At 36.6% G+C, this 20,044-nt stretch overlaps 3 protein-coding genes and 2 non-coding genes across 5 annotated transcripts; 3 read left to right on the top strand and 2 right to left on the bottom strand.

Moving 5' to 3' along the window:
- The first annotated feature begins 218 nt into the window (after positions 1–218).
- LOC113765690 (probable enoyl-CoA hydratase 1, peroxisomal) lies at positions 219–3,374 on the top strand. Its single transcript, XM_027309929.1, has 3 exons — positions 219–678; positions 1,509–1,791; positions 2,933–3,374. The coding sequence occupies exons 1-3, from the start codon at positions 269–271 to the stop codon at positions 3,035–3,037; spliced, it is 798 nt and encodes a 265-aa protein (XP_027165730.1). The 5' UTR covers positions 219–268; the 3' UTR covers positions 3,038–3,374.
- Positions 3,375–4,127: 753 nt separating this feature from the next.
- LOC113766824 (putative ubiquitin-conjugating enzyme E2 38) lies at positions 4,128–6,581 on the top strand. Its single transcript, XM_027310983.1, has 2 exons — positions 4,128–4,368; positions 5,364–6,581. The coding sequence occupies exons 1-2, from the start codon at positions 4,359–4,361 to the stop codon at positions 6,380–6,382; spliced, it is 1,029 nt and encodes a 342-aa protein (XP_027166784.1). The 5' UTR covers positions 4,128–4,358; the 3' UTR covers positions 6,383–6,581.
- A 2,246-nt stretch (positions 6,582–8,827) lies between these two features.
- LOC113765547 lies at positions 8,828–16,552 on the top strand. Its single transcript, XM_027309769.1, has 16 exons — positions 8,828–9,197; positions 9,856–10,050; positions 10,951–11,025; positions 11,117–11,284; positions 11,490–11,653; positions 11,919–12,137; positions 12,291–12,417; positions 13,301–13,489; positions 13,817–13,903; positions 14,128–14,285; positions 14,720–14,839; positions 15,158–15,383; positions 15,603–15,662; positions 15,745–15,918; positions 16,007–16,116; positions 16,220–16,552. The coding sequence occupies exons 1-16, from the start codon at positions 8,940–8,942 to the stop codon at positions 16,383–16,385; spliced, it is 2,496 nt and encodes an 831-aa protein (XP_027165570.1). The 5' UTR covers positions 8,828–8,939; the 3' UTR covers positions 16,386–16,552.
- Positions 16,553–17,175: 623 nt separating this feature from the next.
- Positions 17,176–17,261, bottom strand: LOC113767239. Its single transcript, XR_003467957.1, has one exon. It is a non-coding gene; the product is annotated as a small nucleolar RNA snoR118 (small nucleolar RNA).
- A 119-nt stretch (positions 17,262–17,380) lies between these two features.
- On the bottom strand, positions 17,381–17,455 carry LOC113767225. Its single transcript, XR_003467943.1, has one exon. It is a non-coding gene; the product is annotated as a small nucleolar RNA R66 (small nucleolar RNA).
- Between the last annotated feature and the right edge of the window lie 2,589 nt (positions 17,456–20,044).

The raw sequence follows: 20,044 nt of genomic DNA, 5'->3' as shown, positions 1-20,044 counted from the left end.
TCGGCTCGATTAACAGCTCTACGGCCAGGTATGACGTTTGTTAGCTGTTTTGTTTTGGGATAACTACAACACCGATTCCTAGGTACTCCACGCTGTCAACTAATTTTATTATTATTATTATTTTTTGAAGTGTAACGTCAGCTAATTCAATTCAACAGCCGATAGGGCACGCATTTCGACCCTCCAACAATCTAATCTAATTATTATACGACTATACATATTAGTAGTCCATTAGTTTTCACCTGCGCCCTTCGGAAAAGTGAAAATAATGGCGGGCACATCTTCGGAAAACCTGATAGTCGTGAACCGAGGACAAGGGGGCGTCGCTGTCGTCACAATTAACCGTCCCAAGAGTCTGAACTCGCTCACCAGACAGATGATGAAGGATCTTGCCAAAGCATTCAAGTCGCTAGACGCGGAAGAGTCAGTTCGGGTTATTATTCTTTGCGGGTCAGGTCGATCATTCTGTTCTGGGGTGGACTTGACTGCTGCGGAAGATGTCTTTAAGGGGGACGTCAAGGATATGGAATCCGATCCAGTTGCTCAAATGGAGCGTTGCAAGAAGCCCATTATAGGAGCCATTAAAGGGTTTGCTGTCACAGCTGGGTTTGAGATTGCTTTGGCTTGTGATATTTTGGTTGCTTCTACAGATGCTAAATTTATGGATACCCATGCCAGGTTCGTTTCCTTTTAATTTTTTTCCCCAATTCTTATTCTTTTATGTGCATTTTCTTTCGATGCTGCTGTCAATTGCTTCGATTAATAATCCCGATTCAGTGTAATTTTTCAGTATTTTATTGTAGAACGCACATATCTGTGCTAAAATATCGGTTTCCTTTTTCCTTTTTCCCCCCTCCTTAAAGGGTACGCTGGGAGGGAAAATTCGGGGAGAATTATGGGGACAATCGGAACCGAATGTAGCTGAGTGATATTCACAGCTAAAACCTGGTTAAGTTATATTAGTACTTCTGTAAATTGGAGGATCAATGGAGAGTGATTAATGTGTTGAAAGTCTGACTTGACTTGAGAGATCAAAGCATCACCAATTGATGGAGATGTTGTAAGGCCAGCTTAAGCAAGTTGGTAAATGTTGAAGGGACACAAGTAGAAAGATTTAAACTTTCTAACACTCTACCCGAAGAAGGAAGAAAGTAAAAAGGAAGCTTGACAGTGTCATGAATCAGTTTTATGCTGAGTAGAACTAACTGGTTTGGCCGAGATTGAGACTCCGCTGAATCACTCTTGATCTTGACCCACCACCTAATTTGGATCGTCTGTTCTGCTTGGTTCATACAATTGGTTTTCTGTTTTTGTCTGAGAGATAACAATGTGACTACATAGGACGTGTAATATGAAGACTTAGGGGTCAAAGTTTCTTGTTGCAACTTTTTACATATGATGTTTTCCCGTTCATTCTCTTCAACTTCTCTAAGTTAAAGCTGGATGTGTTTACGTTCATGACTATCCTGCGCATTCTGATTAATATTGTTGGATCAACTCTCTTACAGATTTGGAATATTTCCTTCATGGGGTCTATCTCAGAAGCTTGCCCGTGTCATAGGGCCCAATAGAGCCCGTGAAGTATCTCTGACTGCAACCCCTGTAACTGCAGAAGAAGCTGAGAAATGGGGTTTGGTAAATCATGTAGTTGAAGGAAGTGAACTCTTGAAGAAAGCTCGACAAATAGCAGAAGCCATTATTAAGAACAATCAAGACCTTGTCTTGAGGTACAAGAGTGTTATAAATGATGGATTCAAACAAGACTTGGCTCATGCCCTTGTGCTAGAAAAGGTGGTTATCTGTCCTACTTTTTCTACTTCATCTTCTTCTGGATTGCCTATGCACATGCACTTACCTGGAGATACTCGCATGTAACCCAGAAATGTATCATAAGAAGGATAAGGGGATTGCTTAATGGTTTACTGTGAAGTGGCTAATAAATTCCCAAAACTTTAAGTGCTTAAGTTTGTTGATCAATCACACTGATACTGAAGGAGTTTATAACCCCAGAAATTATTTGTAGTTTAATTCAATACACCCGTAAGAGTTCATTACCCATTTTGTTTTTCTTAGAATTTATTTGGTTAGGCCACTATGTCACCGTACTAGCTCATTCTTTTATATGGCCAATTCCAGTGGCTTAATTCTGAGTGCTAGTGTTGTCAAAGCTCACCAAACAACATGGCTAAAATGGTCTTGTTTAGGGCTGTTGAGTTTGTTATTGTATAAAAAAGTCAAGTGTTAAACTAAGTTATATATGCATATCATTTGCTGTCAACATACTGTGGTATCTCTGTGTGTTGCGCTTCATCAATCTATTTCTTAAATTATCATGCTTTGTAGGGGTAGACAATATTAATTGGAATACCAAACCTCTTTCCCCGCTTTGCACAAGCTAGAAGAGGATACCTCTATGTTTGAAATGGTTTGGGCTGGTCTTTCAAAGCAGTTAGCTAATAGGATGCTGCAGCCTTCAAATAATGCTTAATCATAACCAACTTAATCATTTGATTGCCTCCTCTTTATGTTTTTAGTACTTAGCAGGGTCCAGACAGTTGATTGTGTGCTTAACCTTGAAAACGGTCCTAAGTATTTAACTAAAAAGAATCTAGATGGGAAAGTTAGGAATTCATAAATTTAAGTTACTCAGCTGACTCGTAACGCTGCAGCTATTTGGAGATCATGGGCTAACCGCAGAGGCTCATAATGAAAATGAGTAACATTATAGAGAAGAGTCTTTGTGGAATTCAGATCTTCTAGCAACAAATCACTTATCTTTGAGAAGTCTGCATTTTTTTTTTTTTTGGAACAGGACTTCATGTATGCAGTTGATTGGCATATTTCCAGCGGCAAATTGATCGGTGGCACAGTTGACAAACTTTTGTATTCTGAAAATGATCTAATATTTTGCTCTGTTACATGCTTTGCTCAGGAGAGGGCGCATGACTATTACAATGGAATGACTAAGGAGCAGTTCAAGAAAATGCAAGAATTCATTGCAGGTCGGAGTGCAAAGAAATCTCCATCCAAGTTGTAGATATGTTAACAAGTCACTTGATTGTCTGTTGTAAAATAAGTTGTTTTAAGTCCCTTAATACGTCCTCAAAGGATAGATAGATGTTGGCTTGGAAAATGAAATCTTGATTCTACAATTAAGTAAAACAGGGAAACGGGAATGCATTTATAGAGGCTTTGATGTTCTGAGAATCTAGCTTTTAACCGCGCATGTTTACTTGGCCAAATGGTCCGAACTTTCTTCGGTATGTGTACTGTTCCCTTTTTTTGTACTTTTTTTCCACCAATGTAATAATAGGTATTGAATTCGACTTGAACTTTGTAATGGTTTTTCATCTGACAATAAAGGAATTAAAGCACAGAGAGACCCACCAGCAACATATGGCTCACCCCTATGGGCTGCGGCCTTTTATAAGATGCCATCACAGAATTGGCAACCTCTTAAGAGTACCTTTTAGTTTCAATCATCAGTTATTTCGGTAGGTTGGGACTTAAGGGAGTGAGTGTAGGGTTTGTTTAAATTCTCGTTTTAGCCTTGCTCCAAGAAAAGTCAAGCCAAGGCCATGAACAATTGAATGCTCGTATAAAGAACCGAAAAAAAAAAACAAGGAAAAATAAACAAAATAGTGGGTAGTTCTATGGGTATCAATTCATTGTTGGATCAATTAAAAAGAGATATCAACCACTAGATGATTTTAGAAGCTCAAATTATTGAATAATGGGATAAAAATTTATTAAATTAAAATTATCAGATACCCAAAAAAGAATAGTAGAATTTCTACACACGACTCAATTAGTTCAGCTCCCTATTTCATTCTATTTTTAAAGGCTTCCAGCATGATGGCTTCCTTAGCTGGATCTATTTTCATGTCCAAACTTGTGTAAAATTAAGTTGTCGTGGACTCAAACTGGGAAGAGATGGGAATGGAGTTGTACTGTTTCAGCCCATCCTATTCCCCACCCTCAATGTCCTGCTTGGCCCAAATGGATGGAGAATAAAAGAAGACGAAAAAAAAAAAAGAAAAAAAAAATTGTTTGGCAGCAAATTTAGCAAATAACCAAATACGGGAAGGCAGAATGCTTGTTAAGAAAGAAAACACCAACTTCCAATTTCATGAATGCTTGCGTGAAATTGACCATCCCGTTTGCCTTTTCAGTTATGCGGTCCTAGTTTTCTTTGGATCCCCACAATTCTTAGTAAGCAAACAGGCCCTAGTTTTGCCACCTTCAACAATTTTTTATCTATTGGACTGCTCGTCTTCACACAATGTGAGAGGGTTCCCTGTTGCAAGCCGACTAGGTAATTTTTTCTAGGTTTTTGCAGCAGTAAGGGTTGTGAAAAGATGGCCCCAGGTGAACCCTTTTCCTTTTTTCTTCCTTTTTCTTCGTGCAGATGATCATGCCACTTGTGATGGGGTACGGAAAATAAAGGAAACTTTTTTACTCTTTTCTTATCTTAAAGTTTAAATTTTGTTTTATTTTTGCTTTAAAGACAAGAACCTTTTGTGTCTTGATAAAACTTCAAGTATGCTTGGTTTGTCATTTAAGTTCAATATGTGGATAATTTGGAGAAGTGGCCCAAGGTAAACCCTTTCCACTTTGCTCGATGATACTGCATTGATTTTGTTCTTTCCGGTGTTCTATAGTAAAAAAATTTTCTTCGCTGTGCAAATAATCATGCAAATTCTCATGGGCTACCAAAAACAAACTGGAAAAGGAAAAGCATTAGTGGAAAATTTGTTAGTGTAAATTATTCGACTTTATTGAATGATATGACGTGGGCTTGTCTTGGAAGCTTGATACAGTGCACAAAAGTTTTTTTCTTTTTTTTCCTTTTGTTTTGTGTGTTTAAACAACTGAATATCGCTGTTGGATTTTAATTTGAGCTGTGTGTGGGTAATTAGAAAAGCAGGGCGGTGAGTAAATTGCTAAATTATCCGTGGGCGTACGTACAGTTTAATTGATTGAGATGCTCATGTTTTAGTGGAGCTCTTACTTTGGTGGTGTTCAAATTATGTTTCTCATTCATTTTGTATAAGAGATCTTCTAGGAGGATTTTTAATGGCTTGATCTGTTACTGCAGGAACTCTGTTTAGTAGATGTTTTACCTTGATTTTGTTTTTCTATATACCTAGCCTAATTCTTGGGGGCAAATATTTACTATTTAACTTAGGAGATATTGATGGTTTAATGCATTCAATGCTATTTCAGTTAGTCATATGACGCACATCAACTTGTTAAAAAGGATCGAGGGATGAACCAGGACTCATCAGTACTCTTTTTGATTTTCTTCTCTCTGCATATTACAATCTTCATCAGTACTTGCTATTTATTTCTCTGTTGATCAGGTGACAACAAAGTTGCTGCCAACACCATCGAATTTCCACAGTTCGACATTTTATCAGGTGATTCAGCTCATTCAGATCACTACTTCATTCATTCTAACAAGTCCAAAAAGGCTCAAGGCTGCTTCAACGATTCAACAAGTGCCGTGTCGAAGAAAATTGCAAAAGAGTGGAAAATCCTTGAGAAAGATCTTCCTGACTCCATTTATGTACGAGTTTATGAGCAGAGAATTGACTTGCTTCGAGCTGTGATCATTGGTGCTGCTGGAACTCCTTATCATGATGGTCTTTTCTTCCTTGACATTGTTCTGCCTTCTGATTATCCAAACCAACCTCCTAAAGTGTATTATCATGCCCATGGCCTGCGTTTAAATCCCAATCTATATTCAAACGGGACGGTTTGCTTGAGTTTGATCCATACTTGGACCGGTCGAGGTGTGGAGTTATGGACTCCTGCTAAGTCCACCATTCTTCAGCTGTTGGTCTCCATTCAAGGACTTGTGCTTAACAGTAAGCCATACTTCAATGAGCCTGGACGTGAAGTTGGACTGTACAGCAAGGCTGAACGTTGGACCAAAAAATCAATGGCTTATAATGAAGAGGTTTTTATCTTGTCTTGTAAGACAATGCAGTACAATTTGCGAAAGGCATCAAAGGGTTTTGAGAGTTTTGTTGTAGAACATTTTCGAGCACGTGGAGATTTTATATTGGCGGCTATCAGGGCTTATATAAATGGTGATGCTACCGTTGGCCAATATCAAGAGTGCGTATCAGCTTCATTGTCCTCTGTTCCAGTGTCAAGCAAATTTAAGGCAAATTTGGAGAAGATGCATTTGGATCTTAGGTCGGCCTTCCATGGGATTGACACTTCTCCACCAAAAATGAAGAAATTACCATTGGAAGGCATGAGAGAAGAAAAAGAAGCGACGTCAGATGCAGTGAAGTCTCGGTCAAGTGCGGAAGAATCCAAACAAGGAATATCAAGCAGAATTTTGAAGGTCCTGAAGAAGATTTTTGAATGAAGACTGGTAACGTTGTTGACATCAAAATTCGTTTTAATGGTGTAGAGGAGGAAGTAGACGGGAGTAGAACAGTTATAATTTTCTGTTTGACTAGATATATTTGTTTCCAAGATCATGGGGCCAGAAACTGATGATGGTCTTAACTCAATTCTTACATGGCAGAATATAACGGTCAGATCTAATTGCTCTTTTGCAGATATGGTCGAATGATCAGGTGGTATTCAAATTGCTTGACATTGCATCGCTTTTGAGGGTCTTAATTTGGTAGAATTGTAGTTCCTGCTCGTGATACAGAGTGAAAGCCTTTCTTGATTTCAGTCGTCAGTTTAACTATAATGCATGGCAGCTTCTCATTTTAAGCCAATTTTAATTTCTACCAATCAGCTTTGAATAGGTTTCAAATTTGTCCGTATTGCAAGAACTTCAACAAGTCAGAAAATATTCCAAGTAGTGCTGTCTCCGGGAAGATTCCTCCTTTGATTGATGTTCCTCGGCAGTCCGCCAGTTCTAGCTCTTCGGCTCTGTTTGGTTACCCTTACTCTCCATGGCAAAGAGCCTTCATCCGTAGCATATACTAGTATTTTTTTACAGTAGACCAATTGATGAAGAGATGGCTTTTTGGAGATGAGTTTTATCCAAAGCCGAATACTACAGTAGCCTTGTTTGGACAGCCGTTTTCCATGAAAAAATTACGTCGTTTTCCGTGAATATATTTTTCTATTACCTTTTTTCCTCACATACATCAAATCGCTACAGTAATTTTTCTAAAAAAATCCTAGAAAATGCAATCCAAACACAACCCAAGATCAGAATAGTCTTAGTCAAAAAGCCGGTTTAGTCCATTTAAAATGAACACTCCTCGGTGTCTCCTGTGTTTCTTCACTTGAATCGCATTGTTGACCTAAGTGCACTATCATTGCCAATTGGACTCCTCAGTATCTTTTGATTGAATTCTTGAACTGCTTTGTGAGTTTATGCATACGAGATTGAAATCGAATTTGGTCTTCATGCGTGGTTTGAATATTTAGTGAATGTGGAATGTACACTTACAAGTGAAAGCATTAATAAACGTAATGGAGCTAAATATCAAAATTTTATTCTAGTGGGGGTGTGGCGTAGTACTTGAAACTGTAATGACAGCCTCTGTTTTTTTTTTTGAGAAGGGAGAGAAATTGGTCCTCTAACTTAAATTTTGTCTCACCATTTTTTCTCCTTGTCATTTTACATAGTTTTTACCATGTTTGAAAAATGCATATGTGTATCGATGCACTCAGATAAATTTATATAAATAATTTACTATCCAAACCGACTCAATATGATGACTATGAACATATCAACCTCAAAAAAGAAACACAAAATAAATTTTTGAACAACGACTTTTATAAATGTGGATTTCAATAAATGTTTGTGTATATCAAAATATGCATATCTAAATTAATATACATAACCTGAGAATGTGTATATATGATGTATGCCCATATAATAAGTTCTTGAATATGCAAATAAGGATAATTTCATTATTTTTATTGACAATATTCGTTCTTTACAATTTATGAGCCGTAACTCATTTCTCATTGACAAATTTCATAAAGTCTGATGCTCTGTTTGGATGGGAGTGTTTTTCAAAAATTAATTTTTCAAATACAATATAAATTTTTAAAAAGTACTCTAAAAGATAATCTAAAAATTAGTTTAAAATTTTAAAAAATATTTCAAAATATATTTTAGAAACTCTTCTACTCTTAAATATCCCAAAATATTTTTTGAAAATACTTCAAAATATAATCTAAAAACTCTGCTACACTAATAGCTAGTTTGGAAGAGCAGATTTGGTGAGAAAAGAAAAGATTACAAAGGAAAGTTGAATCTTTCTCACATTTGGGACTTTGGATAGGAAAGAATTGAAAAGAAACGGAAGGATGTCAGCTCCCTTCCACGTCAGAAAAACTTTCTGCCCAAAATCGGCGGAAAACGTGAGAAAGTGGAGTGAGTTAAATGAATTATACCATATGCCATTTTTACCCTTAAAAGATTAAAATATAACTATATAACCTAATAAAATTCTCATGGTATCTTAAGATTTAAGGGTTTTTACGTAAAATTGAAACTTATCTTTTCAATTCTCTCCCTTCCAAACAAAGGAAAGTTATTTCATCTCTTTTCTTCTCCAAAACTCCCAAATAACATGAAAAGATATTATAATCATTTCTTTTCTTTTCTTTTCTTTTCTAACTTAAGATTTCTGTTCTTTTCTTTTCTTTCCTAAACTCCCAAACTAGCTATAAAGCCTGAATCTTTCATCCGACATGCGATAACAAAACAATAATTGGGGATATTTCGGTTAGACCAGATCGGAGTTAACCACGGCTTAGACCCGGTTTAAAATTTTATTAAAATAAATAAATAAACGGGTTTTTGACTTCCTTGGCTTGGACAGAAGCCCCATTGAAACGCAGAGCGAAGAGAGACACCAGTCTAGTATAAACACAGAAGAAGAAAAATCAAAAGAGCGATTGTAATTTTGTTATCAGTATTTGGAATAAAATAAAAGACAAAGATGCTAATAGGAGGAGCAGCAGCAGGAGGAGGAGGAGGAGGAGCAAGGTGGAGCAACAAATGTTTGATATTGGGGATTTTGATATTAATAGCGATGGTAGTGAAGGAGGAGACTAGTTGTATCGGGGTTGAAGCGGCAACGCCCAAAGCTTATGTGAGAAGAGAAGCAGGGCATCTGCAGTGGCATCATGGAGCCTTTCAGGATGTCAAAGATTCCGTCCGATCTGAAGTCCGTCAAATGCTGCATTCTCGCGCCGAGGTATACTGTTTTTGTTCTATGTTTGTTTCCGTGTTTTTTTCTGCTTGGAGATGTCTTCTATTCATTCTTCAGTGATTCTTTCTTTTTAGATATTTTTCTTTTTAGCTTCCTTTGGTTAATTGCTTGGAACTTCGGCCTTTCTACTAGATAATACAGCTTGCTAGCTGGAATTTTTTATGTGAGTGATTTGATTGTTTGCAACTTTTATTCGCTTAGCTTTGAACTATAATTTCTTTCAGGGTAGTAGAATTATGATCATTTCAATTCTATGGTTTTAGGCTTTGTTAAACGGCAGTGTGATTAATTTTGACTTGTACTTAATGTTCTCAAGAAAGTGCAGTCTGCAGTTAAGCAGCTTTTTTCTGTGCTGCTTTTTCATTGTTCAACCTCGTGGTTGTGATTAAGCTTCACACTTATTTCTCTTTTTCATTTCATAATCACAAGGGATGAATTCTGTTTTACAAGCATTTTGTCTTTAATTTAGGAAATAAATTTCTATATTTTTCCTTTTTTTTTTTCCATTCCCTTTGCATCTCAAAGTGAAAAGGCATTGAATTTTAACTTTCTTCTTTGTATCCAAAACTAACATCTGCTTTATTCTTGTTGAGAACAATTTTATTTGAATCCGGGACTTAACTTTATTCTCTGGATCATGCAGGTTCCGTTTCAAGTACCCCTTGAAGTAAATATTGTCCTCATTGGTTTTAATGGTGACGGAGGCTATAGGTATACCATTGATTCTCAAAAGTTAGAGGATTTTATGAGAGTCAGTTTCGCATCTCATAGGCTGTCATGCCTTGAGACAGGCCAGCCTCTTGATATAGAGCATCACATCGTGTATAATGTATTCCCTGTAAGAATCATTTAACTTAAATTTTCAAAATTTTATATGCTTTTTTTTGAAGAATTGTAATAGCGCAGACAAGATTACTAGCTATACATATATCTTGGTCTTGTTGCTTTCCACTGCTCCAGCTATGTGTAGTTGTGAGGTATGGTGAATAAGTTTTATACAGACAGCAGATGCAAAAAGAGCTCCCATTAGCCATAAAATAACTTGCTTGGCTCTTCAAAGACTGCAACGATTATCAGAGCTACAATGGAAGCAGCACAACAAAATTCAACTGTTTCCTGTTCAAAGGCTTTAACTTTAGCTCCAATTGAGTTTCTATGTTTAGGAATGGCAATGGGGTGATCCCCCGCCCCTCACCCCGTTGCCCAAACATTCCCCGCCCCTCCCACCCCTGTTCTGCCTCCCACAGGGGCTAATAGAATAAGTGTATATGTAATAGTAATTTAGTATAAATCTACAACTGATCAGTAATTTGTATTAGTAGAAATGTATAATTATTAGTATTAATTATATTACATATACATAATCTGACACTTATAACTAATAACATAATTATTATAACTAACAATATTAAATATATTATATATGTAATTATAATATACATTTATTTTTTTCAGGTGGGTGATGGGGCAGGGGTATGCTCCCACGCCCCGTTTTTTAATGGGGGGAGAATTTGACCCCCGCCCCATCAACCCCCCATGGGCACCCACCCGAATTGCCATTTCTATCCATGTTTTACCAATGCTGATGACTGCTTCACACCTTAAAACATGTAATGAACTTCAACAGGACATGTAGTTGAAATCTCTGTCAAGTTAGATGTTAACAAGACAAATAGTTATTTCACTTTATGTTTTTTTGCTCTTTCCTTTTTAGCTTTAACACTCACTTTTTCAACAGGTTGGGCAGCCAGAACTTATCGCCCTTGAGAGAGCATTAAAAGAAGCAATGCTTCCTGCTGGCACAGCCAGAGAGGTCACAACATCTATTTACCTAGTCTTAAGTATCAATTTCTACTTTTGCAGTTTTTTAGGCGATAATTCCAACTTAGCTATTTGGTGCGCAGGCTGATTTTGGAAGGGAAGTTCCTTTGTTTGAGGTGGATGCAACAGTTGTTGAGGCAGAGTTTCAGAATCTGTATTCCTTCCTGTTTGACATGGAAAATGGAGGACATTCTGTGGAAGAAATGGACAGACCTTGGCCAACTGCAATTTTTGTTGTCAATTTTGATAAGGTATTGTTTATCCACCCTAAAATGTTGAGATAATATATCATTGCCAAGGAATTAGTTTTTTTTTATTATTGCTTCTGTTAACTCAGAACTGTGTAATGCTTTCCTTGAATTGTTTCATAAAATAACATTTCAATCTTCATCATAGCAATTGATGGGGCTCTAAGAATTGTTTCTTTCTTTTGAATCTTGGTTTTCTTCTGTATAGGTAAGAGTTGATCCAAGGAACAAGGATATCGATCTTGACAGTTTGATGTATGGAAGAATTGCACAGCTAAATGAGGAAGAGCTGCAAAAGCAAGAGGGTGATTACATCTATCGATATCGTTATAATGGAGGGGGAGCAACTCAGGTTTGGCTGAGTTCTGGCAGGTATAATTCATAGAAGCTTCATAATGGAAGTATTTACCTGTCAAAGACCTATCTATTTGTGCACAAGAAAAATTGTCCTGTGTGCTTCAATCTGCAATTGACAATTCATGGGAGTTGTTTTTAGACTTGTTTATCTGAGGGGCTGTTTTGCAAGAATAAGACTGTGTCTTCTGTAATAACTTTGATGTGTTGGACATAAGCCATGCATTAGCAAGTTGCTTGATTCATCATTGGTGCAAACTTGACAACATTGTCATAATTGCAGGTTTGTTGTGATTGACCTCTCAGCTGGCCCTTGCACATATGGAAAAATTGAAACTGAAGAAGGAAGTGTTAGCTCTAAAACACTACCTCGATTGAAAAACGTCATATTTCCAAGAGGATCAAATTTAGTGAGTGAGCATTCTGCACATGATATATTTGTTGGGCAGCTTGGTGCTCTGATTGCTACCACAGTTGAGCATGTTATTGCTCCGGATGTTAGGTATAATCTGTTGATATTTGAATGGGCATTAATATTCAGAACATCTCAATAATCTCACGTTTTTTTGTTCACTTTAATGAGCTTTGTGTGATAGATAAAGGAATAGTTGCAACATTTCTATACTTAAAACACTCACTTATGATCCTGGACCAGGTTTGAAACTGTTGATATGGCAACGAGGTTGCTTATACCAATAATTGTCCTCCAAAATCATAATCGTTACAATATCATGGAGAAAGGCCACAATTACAGTATTAATATTGAAGCTATTGAGGCTGAGGTGAGATATTTTCTTTGAGAGAGTATTTGATTTTTATCTGTTGGAAGTTCTCTTTCATAGTGTTTATGGATTTTGAGGCTGTAACATGAAGATTGATGGTTCGAACTTAAGTCCTCTGGGGGACTGTTTTGATAATGTGCAAATTTCAATATCATTTGAGCTAGCTATTTAGAGTATTGAATGCATAGATGTAGGCCTTTTGATACTCCATTTTTGAGATTTTCTATTGGCTAAAACTTCCTTACCCTCTTTAATTGCCCATGAATCAGGCTGCTTTGGCAGAAAGTTATATTTATCCATCTGTAGATCTAGTTGTTCTTTAGGTGTTAAATACATCTGGTACTGTCATGGGTAAACATTAATTTAAGAGTTCGTGCTTTTTGCCCTGCAGACCAAATTCTCTGCCAGTCTTTGCTATGTCTTTTGATTATAGCAAACCCTCTTTCATTGGTATTCTTTGCATCCTAGAACTGTTTCAACATTTCTCTCCGCTTGTTCCCAGCTTGGATTCTGCACACTGTCACCTGTTACAAGTATGCAAAAACCAATATTTAGTGCTGATTTTTGTTGAAAAAGGTGGTTACCATTTATTTGTTGAAATACTTTGACCATGATGAACAGAATCATTAATTCTCTTTGCAGAAGTGATTGAGAGATGTCGATGTCTATCCAGGAGTTGAGTTCTCTTAGTTTTTGTGTTAGAAAGTTTAGAGCTGCATGCCTTGAAATGTTTGTGACCATAACTAGAGATTTATGTCTATATTAAATTGGTAGATACAAGATTTTAAGATATGAAATTTCTTCATTCCTCTTTGTGCTCTATGTTTAGAGAAATCTTGATAAGTGTATAGCCTAATTGAGCATTGTGTGATGCTCTTTTCAGGTTAAGAAAATGGTTCACCGGGGTGAGGAAGTAGTAATAGTAGGAGGTGTACATCCGCTGCATCACCATGAAAAGTTGGCTATTGCTGTTTCAAAAGCAATGAGAGGGCATTCCCTTCAAGAAACCAAGAAGGATGGACGCTTCCATGTGCATACAAAGACATATCTGGATGGTGCTATTCTGAAAGAGGTTTAATTTGTTCTCTTCAAATTTATCCTAATTGAATGGCAACACCATTTTATGATGCATGCAAGTTTTCTTTGGATAGGATTCTAAGTTTTATGTCGCATATATGTTTGTTGTCATGACATACTTCAAATTTGAACTAACAAACATGCATTTCTGCTTTTCATCTGATTTATTCCATGACATCCTAATTTCTCCTATGTCCTTTCTGCACCGTATGCGAAACATTATTCACACTTCATATTTGTCTATTAGAGCTTATCAGCAGATCATCCAAATTTACCTGCTTGGTTTCCACACAATGACCTATGTTGAAAGTCCTATCTGTAGGAAATGGAGCGGTCAGCTGATGTCCTTGCTGCTGGCCTACTCGAGGTGTCTGATCCATCCCTTTCAAGCAAATTTTTCCTCAGACAGGTTGGCACCGAATAATCAAACATATACAAGTTGTGTTGAAAAATATGATCTTTGTGAAGCTTCATCTTTATGTTGGAAAGTAGCTTCTAGACAGTTTTTTATATATGATGTCTGTTTTGTTGGGTCGTACACCCTTCCCCCCCCCCCCCACTCCCCCAAAAAAAACCAACAAAAGAAAACCAACCTTTTTTGCTAAAGTTTCATTGTCAAATATTTTGCTCCAGAACTGGGTGGATCAAAGTGATAGCTCAAGTGATTCCCTACTAAAACACAAACCTATCTGGGCTACTTATGGCCAATGGGGAAAGGACAAGAAACGGAGAAAAGAGATGAAGAAACAAGGGGATTTGTACCGGACCTATGGAACTAGAGTTATTCCAGTGTGAGCACAAAATCCATCTCTTCAAATAGTCTTGATCAATGTCGTCTCAAAGTAGTTTCATGCGATACAAGTTTTATTAAAGGCATGGTTGGTATTTTTTGTGAATGAATGTTAAAGTGGCCGTTTTTCAATTCAATCATGGAGTAACTACTAAAGCATAACTTGTATGCTTTGGATTTGGCATTCTTGAATGCATGTACACCTTAATTAGCCATATGTATACTATCCCAACAGAATAAAGCTGCATAATAAATTCACTTCATGATTGGTAATGATCAGGTTTTAATGTTCTTTGTTCAAAGCAGGAAATAAATGAGCTTTGCCTTCAATTGTCTTTTGGTAGTACTGTTTGAGTATTGTTTGGTTAATGTACTAAAAGACTCCTGGTTACCCTACTGAAGCATTTTTATAATCTTTTAATTTATTCTATGCAGCTTTGTTCTATCACTAGCCGATGTTGATGAAAATCTTATGATGGAGGATGAAAGTTTTGTATGGACAAGTAATGAAGTAATTATTGTCCTTCAGCATCAAAGCGAAAAGATACAGTTGAGGTTAGTCATCATGTATTCCTCATTTAGTCAGTGACATGCTAATTGTTGCAAACATTTATTGTTGTTGAATTGCTAGCATCTTCAGATTCAGCTCATTCTTGCTGCAACACATTTTATGCGAAAAAGATTCCTGGTTTGCATTGTCAATGTTTTATAGCCAATTGAAATCCTCTCGAAACTTCACCCAAAACCAGATAATTTGGCAAACATGTCTCTAACTATTTTGTTACTGTGATGAGAGTCTATTTGAATTTGTCTTGTCCAATCCTACAACAAAATTGTATGAGATCTCGCTTGGCTCCTTGCATGTTCTGGCAGTTATGTTTCGGAATTGGAAAGAAGGCAAGCTATTCCATCACAAGCACAGCGACATATATTGGCGGGGCTGGCTTCTGTTGTAGGCGGATTGAGTGCACCATATGAAAAGGCGTCTCATGTGCATGAAAGGCCCATCGTAAATTGGCTCTGGGCTGCTGGTTGTCATCCATTTGGACCATTTTCTAATACTTCAGGAATTAGTCAAATGCTGCAGGATGTTGCACTGGTACGTCCTATCTTACTGTTTCATTGGCTGATACTTTGTTTAGCATGAAGAAAAACATCCATTTACCTTGAAAATTGATGAATTTCTTTAAGATTATTAGTGAAACAGCATATTGTTCGTATTTTTGTCCCTCTTGGAGTTGGTGATTTTGTTCCTTTTCATCTCTACCGTGCTTACATTTGTTTAAGACCATCTATCCTCATTACTTATTGTACACAGAGGAACACAATCTATGCACGTGTTGATTCTGCCCTTCACCGAATAAGGGATACATCAGAGGTAACATGATTAATATGATCTTTGCAAGGTCAAAGTTAGAAGGTTTAATGTTCTTGTTATCACAAATCGTGTGTTTTCCTAGGCTATCCAAGCTTTCGCTGCAGAGTACTTGAAAACTCCTCTTGGTGAACCGGTGAAGGGTAAAAAGAACAAGTCAAGCACTGAGCTCTGGCTGGAAAAGTTTTATAAGAAAACTACCACCTTGCCTGAACCGTTCCCGCATGAATTGGTTGAGCGGTTGGAAAAGTACCTGGATGTAAGTTTATCTCGAGGAAATTAACTGCATTCAGCTTAGAAAGTAACAAGCAATTTTACGAGAATAATTTCACATCTTTGGATAACAGAACCTTGAAGAACAGCTTGTTGATCTGTCTTCCCTGCTTTACGATCATCGGCTACAAGATGCACACTTGAATAGTACCCAGATTTTCCAGAGCTCCATATTCACCGAGCAGTAAGTTACCCTGCCAGTTTCAGCTTGATCGAGTGGTTTTTTTTCAGTTACATCTTCCTGTTTAAACAACCTATGTGTGATCGTTTGCATGCTTTACGCGTAGGTATGTGGACCATATTTTGGCCCGTGAGAGAGAGCAAATGAAATGTTGCAGCGTTGAGTACAGACTTCCGGTGCAGTCTTCACAAAACTTCATTTATGCTGGAATTCTCTTAGCTGGTTTTGTTGTATACTTTGTTGTAATCTTCTTTTCAGCACCAGTTCGTTAAAACAATTTTATACTGATGGCAGAAGCACTTCTGCTATGTAAAACAACGAACACAATTTTGAGGAAGAGAAGGAAGCTGTTCCCTTTCTTGCCCCATGGAGAACATGTGTGCATGCTTGCGATGTCAAGTGGCAGCAATCAAATAGAATATGCTCCTTTTCTGCAAAAGTTTTAGGATTTGAAATTTTTATATGCTTTTTGGTACATCTCTTATGAAATTGAAGTTCACCTTTACGACAAAATCTGTGTCACTTCAGGCACTTTGATTAGGTATTAATTAGATAGGTTCGACACCAGAAAGAAAAAATTGGGGCACGACAACCACCAAAAACTTACGCTCGCTCTCTCACGATTGAAGTTCACCTTTAAGGCTTAAACCTTATAAGCTTGAAATTATTTAGCCAAATTAAAACTCGTCAGTGATCATGGTCAAGAAGCATTTAATTGAGCGTCTGCCTCGTACCTTTTTTTTTTTTTTCTTTGGAGCTTAAACAAGCTGTCATTTCCGTCACGGTGATATTAACTTCATGACTAGTTGTAAATTGTTAATATCACCCCTTAATTCCCCCTTTTCTTAATTTATCTTCCTCACATCTTTTGATAAAATTATTATTGGACTCTACATGTTTCCCCATTTTATTACAGAAAGGGTAACATGTGAAACTTCCCGCATTCCTCTTCCCGGCATGTATCAAGCTTAACGATTGATTTTCTATTTGAGCCAAGTCATATTTATAATGGGGAAAGAATCAAAGAATTTGCTAGTCCAATCAATGTTAAAAACAGGCAAAAGATCAGAAATAGCTTTCTAGGCTGCATTGTCCATCAAAATTTGCAGCAACTTAGCTGCTCAGAGCCCAGTGCAATCATCATCTCTAATTTAAAAAATAAAGATAAAAATAAAAAATGGGTGAATGACAATAGGGCGACACCTACTAGTCATCAATGAAATTGCATCGAAATTGAAAAGAAAAAGTTTCTGAATTTGGGATAGGAGCCCTCAGAAAAAGATGCTTATAATTGTCATCAAAATAGACAATCAGGTCTCAAAGATTCCATGCCATCATAGGAATCCCCCCCCAAATTTCAACATTTTCAAAAGATAATTGGGGCTAATTTCCCCGGAATAACATAAATTTTTTAAAAAAAAATCACAAAAAAGACGAGTATTAGTAACAAGAAAAAAAGAAGAATAATTTGGCAGGGCGTTATTCACTGCACCTAGCGGCAACGGGCGAAGTGACTCAACTCTCCTGCTCACCCACTCTCTGCCCCCCCAAATCTTGTGCATATACACACAACCTGAGAAACCCTTACCATTGATTAGGCTTGAGCAAAGGTTTCCAGTAGGAGGCAATATCATGGAACACCACAAAATAAATATTAAAAGACAAAAAACCCACCAAAATTTTCAGTGTGTGCGTCATTTGCGTTTGCCTCCGAAGCGATTGTGGAAGAAGAACGATACGATTGGACACAGATATATATTGAAGGGTCATGGGGTTAGGGTTTTAACTAGATTTGTTGAATGACCAAAAGCTCCTTGGGCCAGTCAAGTGCCGAAATGGATGTAGACTAGGCCCATTGTCGAAATGATTGGACCGCCAGTCACATCTTTTAGGGCCCTACTTGCGTTTACGAGAAAGTACAAGGTTGCAACACTAGTGTATTTTAAGGATGTCTTGGCATTTCATATAGGGTAGTAAATTCCATAAAATTACACCTGTGGTTAAATTGTTTTTAGGAGATACACCTCTTGTGATTCAAAAATGTTCACTTACACTCCTCTTGCTCTGGATTTGAGTAGAAAACAAACAAAAATGGATTCTACTAGTGAAAATTTAACCATACAATAATCTAACAGTGCTACTGATTACTTATTTCTAATGATGTTAAATTTTGGTAACGTTTTTCTTCCGAAAATGCCTCTAAATGAATGTTTGCACTCTATAAAAAAGGACCCAATATTTCACATTATTGTAATCAAGTAACTAATCATATATATTGGTGCATGTATGGTAAAATCTCTGTTAGTGAAGTCCAATTTCATAATTTTTTTTTTTTTACTTAAATTTAAAGTGTAGAAGATATAAGTATACATTTTTAAAACATGAGAGGTGTATATTTAAAAAGCGTAAAGGGATGCGTGAGAAATTTGTCCAACTGAAATTATGAGCTCTGTTCTAAATCACTCATTTATGTATACCCTCGTTTGGTTAATGGGTGTATACTTTGAATTGAAAAAAGAAATATATTATGCAGAATTTATGTATTAATTTTACAATCTATTTATTTTACATATAACAAACGATAATATAAAAAAATAATATATATTCAATCCGAGCATTATGTTTTTCTCAGACAAGCGGGAGAATAATATCAATTGAATTTGCAGAAGTCCTTAATGATCAAACCATCGAAAAGCTAAAAAAGATTTTCATAGATGTAGAATGGCATGATCTTTACGAGGATTTTCCTTCGTATGAACGAGAAATATTCACGTAAATCAGTCAACAGCAAATTTCTCGAAACTCGAACTGAACTTCAACCAGTATGATATGTGTAAGAGTTAAGGGCATCCAAAGTGGAAGGATATCTACCAAAATGATATGTTTGGTGGACAAGAAAATCCAAGTCGTTAAAGATTCTCAATCTCAAGAAATATATTGCTAAGATTGGAGTTCACGTCATGCTAAGCTAGTTGACAAAGGCTCTGTTTGCATGGTAAATTATTTGAAATATTTTTACTGTAACACTTTTTGTGATTTGATGTATGTGAGATAAAAAGGTAATTAGAAAGATAAAAAATATGTGTTAGAAATTATAATGATGATATAAACAAATAAATTTTGACAAATAATCCTCAATCCAAACAAACCCAAATTTATTCTGACAAACTACGCAGTCGCCTCTCACATTTGACGGCTACGTTTGCTTCCCCTTCCATTCCCCCTCAAAATCTTATGGTGTTCTCTTTTGTTTTATCAAAAAAAATTTTGACCTCGTTCCATTAATTAAGCCAACAACGTGTGTACATATATGTTGGGGGCATGTGATAGTTTGACGGCATACCGACTTGGGGACAGAAACTGGATTTCTTTCGGCGTATTTGTTTTGACTAAAGTCCTTGCTGGCTGCCGGTGACCAGAAGGAAAGCAAGTACAAAGTTAAGGGCATGATTTGTGCATCAATAAGTTGCCTTTATGGGTTCCAAGCCCATAAAGTCTCGTATGTGTGAAAAATCTCAAAATCATATTGGGTCCTAATTTAGTAGTCAGAAGAGTACCTTTAAAACGCTTCCGTGTATAAGGGAGTTTAAACCCCATCTAATGCATTGCTTTTTTGTTTTTAAAATATTCATTGCTTTTCATTCTTAAAAAATGTAGAAAGTGCAGTAGTACACTTGTCCGGTCTAATGGTTCATCTCCTAACCCCCATTCAAAGTCTTTTTAGACTCCTCTCCTTTTTTAAAACTAGCATTCTGACCCGTGATATGCACGGATTTATATTTCAATTTAAAACAATACTTATATATTATAGTATAAGACAAAGTATATAAAAAAAGACAAAAAAATTTAAAGAAGCGTATGCTTAATATGTTAAAACAAATTATTTCATAAGTACAGAACGGACTTTTTTAATTTTAATATCTTAAATAAG

This window comes from Coffea eugenioides, chromosome 3 (assembly GCF_003713205.1).
Source record: "Coffea eugenioides isolate CCC68of chromosome 3, Ceug_1.0, whole genome shotgun sequence".
Taxonomy (NCBI): Eukaryota; Viridiplantae; Streptophyta; class Magnoliopsida; order Gentianales; family Rubiaceae; genus Coffea; species Coffea eugenioides.
This window is presented reverse-complemented; position numbering and strand designations above follow the sequence as displayed.